Below are 3,058 nucleotides of genomic sequence, written 5' to 3' on the forward strand. Positions count from 1 at the left end.
GTGCTTTTCCGAATTAATGAGAGAAAACATTGATTCTCCTGCTGCCCACGAAGGTGGAAAGTGAAGTGGGGAGACATGTGGGGAATGAGCAAGGTTCCCTGTCTGGGGGTTCCAAATCTGCTGTTGGTTTTTTTCACCACTGACTAGAGATATACAGGGTGTCCCCCCAAAATGTATACACACTTTGAATACCTACTAATTCCAATGGTTTTAAGCATAAGAAAGGAACAACAATGGAGCTGTTATCTGTTAAAAGTGTGGGCACAAACAGGTAGTTGGACATTCCCTGAGGGGTCTCAGATTGGAGAGGGTGAAGGCCAGACTGAGGGGCCCCTTCTCCCCCCCCCACCCCAGTGCACGAATTTCGTGCACCGGGCTACTAGTATATATATAAAAGAGAAGGAGCATATCCTGTGTACAGGTCAATCAAAGGTATCGGTTCAAGAAGATTCTGCAGATCTCATATTTGTACAGAAAAAATATATTAATGGGAAATAGCCAAGAAAATAAATTATTAATAGTAAACTTAGTAATTTCATTTAGAAAGTAATTATGTATTTTCTACAGTGACAATAAATACATTTACATGATACAACCTTGATAGCTGTCCATCTGTATCATAATCATTGACATCGGTACTGATTTTTATAACCCTACCATCTTACAAAATTACTGAACCTAGAACCACATTCTAATCCAGACAAAAGAATCAACTTTGATTCTCACATGTGAAACACATTGAGTTGCACAGGGAAAAGCTGTGGTACAGGTCATGGGTGACGCTAAAACTGCAGTACCTAGACACCAGAGGAAACACCACCTTGAACTAGGGAATTGAAGAATATAAAAGAAAGTGACCAGTTTTACTAATGTTAAGAGGAAAAAAAGGATATATCTCAAGATAAATAGCACTTACCATCAGTGTCAAAAAACATGCCTAGTAGGATATCATCCGGGCTTTTCCATTGCTTTTTCAAAGTATCCAGTATAAAAGCATTTTCTTCTTCATTGTGTATGCTTATCATGTCTGCTCCTGAAATCATTTTAGGTAGGAAAAAAGTCAACATCTTCCCAGAACCAATGAAAATCACATGAAGTATATAAAATTATACAGTATTGAAATACATAATTATACTTTTACATTTTTAATTTAGCTTTAAAATATGCACATCTAAAGAGCACATCATCACTCATGAGAAAAGTAAAATAATGCGATGTACATTGAGCAGAATCATTTTACTAGTATACTCTGTTTCAGTGGTTCTCAACCTTCTGGCCCTTTAAATACAGTTCCTCATGTTGTGACCCAACCATAAAATTACTTTCGTTGCTACTTCATAACTGTAATGTTGCTACTGTTATGAATCATAATGTAAATATCTGATATGCAGGATGGTCTTAGGCAACCCCTGTGAAAGGGTCGTTTGACCGCCAAAGGGGTCGCAACCCACAGGTTGAGAACCGCTGCTCTATTTCATTCACCTAGAGTTGGTAATCTCATTAACATGAAAACAAACATCATGAAGAGGCTTGAGCAGTAAAACACATTTTATGTATCTCAACTTTTCCCCACTATCCACTTTCTCTAATGATCCTGGGCCCTCCTGCCCTCATTTCACAAGTATAGAGGGGAGTAGCTCTGACCACACTCAGGATAGCTGCAAAGGAGGGCAACTTGCCTGAAGAGTCCCAAGACCTAGTCAAGTTCAAGTAACAAGCAGCGTCTCTGACCTGCCTCACTTACCTGGCCTTCATGCTCCTGCTGGCCAAAGCCGTTTCCTTCCCATATTTTCCCTGGTCATCCTTAGAACTAAGTCCTGGTGAATGACAAAGGTGGTCCTCATTCTCCCTGGGTAGTTATTGATTGATTTTTCCTGTGACTCTCACCAGGTTCCTGAGGAAGGAGCAACAGCCACACATATTTTTGTCTCACATACATTAACTTTTATATCCTTATAATCGATAAGCTACCTAGCACCCTATAGATATTAGCAGTATCGTCACTTTCCCAAGATATTTAACCTTGTTTCTTAACCCAAAGATTCTCTTGCAAATTAAAAAATAATTCCACTGTCTTAATTGGCTAATACACATAAGAAAACAGTAGTGGAGTTAGTTTCTATTGTGATAGTGTATGATTTTGCAAGATAAAACAATGAATTATGACATCGAAGCTTGTAGCATCCAGAAATCTGGTGGTGGGTGATACAACCCCTGGTAAAGATAGAAGTAACAAGGAACACCCTAACACCCTTTCAGCTGTACTCAGCTAAATGAGGAATATAACTGTTCCTAAGAAAAAAGTATTATGTTACTACTTTCACTTCTATTAAAAGAGACAACCAAGAAATTTAACTACAGAGGGAAAAGAAAACTATAGGGCCAAAAATCTACCCCCAAAGCATACCTTATAGTTAAAGAAGACAATCACAAACTGGGCAGATGAAAGCTCTATTAGGAATAAAAAATAAAAAGGCAAACACCTTAATAAAAGAAAAAATTGGTCTCAAACTGAAAAAGGCAATTCACCCTCACAAAAAGAAATATAACAACTAATATGTGGAAAATGCAATCTTACTGGTAAAGAAATGAAAACTAAAATAAGGAGATTTTCAGATTAAACAATGTTGGCCATGGGTGTAGAAAAATAGGAATTCATAAGTGGTTAGTCAGAGTAAAAATCAGTACAATCTTTTTGGAGACAATCTGGCAAGCCCTTAAAAAAGTACATATTCTCTGACCTGGTGATCCTTAACAATAGTGCAAGTTAATATTAGCTCTGTGCTCAAAGGAAAGAGGCACAATCACTAATGCTCCTCACTCGTTGCTTATGTCGCTGAGAGACTCGAAAAATTAACCATTATTAGAGGGTTAAGTCAGCTATGGCATATCTAAACAGTGGGGAAATGTTCAGTTATTAGTAAATATACTAATACTTCAGTACTTCATTGACACTTCCAAAAATACTGAATATTGAAAACTTCCTAAGCAAATACTCTCAAGGTTTTATTATTATTATTTGCATAACTAATTCACTTCATTGTACTGATGGGGTGGT

General features: G+C 37.4%; 1 protein-coding gene across 1 annotated transcript in view; it reads right to left on the reverse strand.

Annotated features, from left to right (window-relative positions):
* Positions 1-3,058, reverse strand: part of CD302 (CD302 molecule) — a 31,713-nt gene that overhangs the window by 19,522 nt on the left and 9,133 nt on the right. The window contains exon 2 of the mRNA XM_014534111.1: positions 917-1,033. Within this exon, the coding sequence (XP_014389597.1) occupies positions 917-1,025 (109 nt within the window). The 5' untranslated portion in view covers positions 1,026-1,033. The remainder of the gene's footprint in view (positions 1-916; positions 1,034-3,058) is intronic.

Source organism: Myotis brandtii, unplaced genomic scaffold, assembly GCF_000412655.1.
Source record: "Myotis brandtii unplaced genomic scaffold, ASM41265v1 scaffold125, whole genome shotgun sequence".
NCBI classification, from domain to species: Eukaryota; Metazoa; Chordata; class Mammalia; order Chiroptera; family Vespertilionidae; genus Myotis; species Myotis brandtii.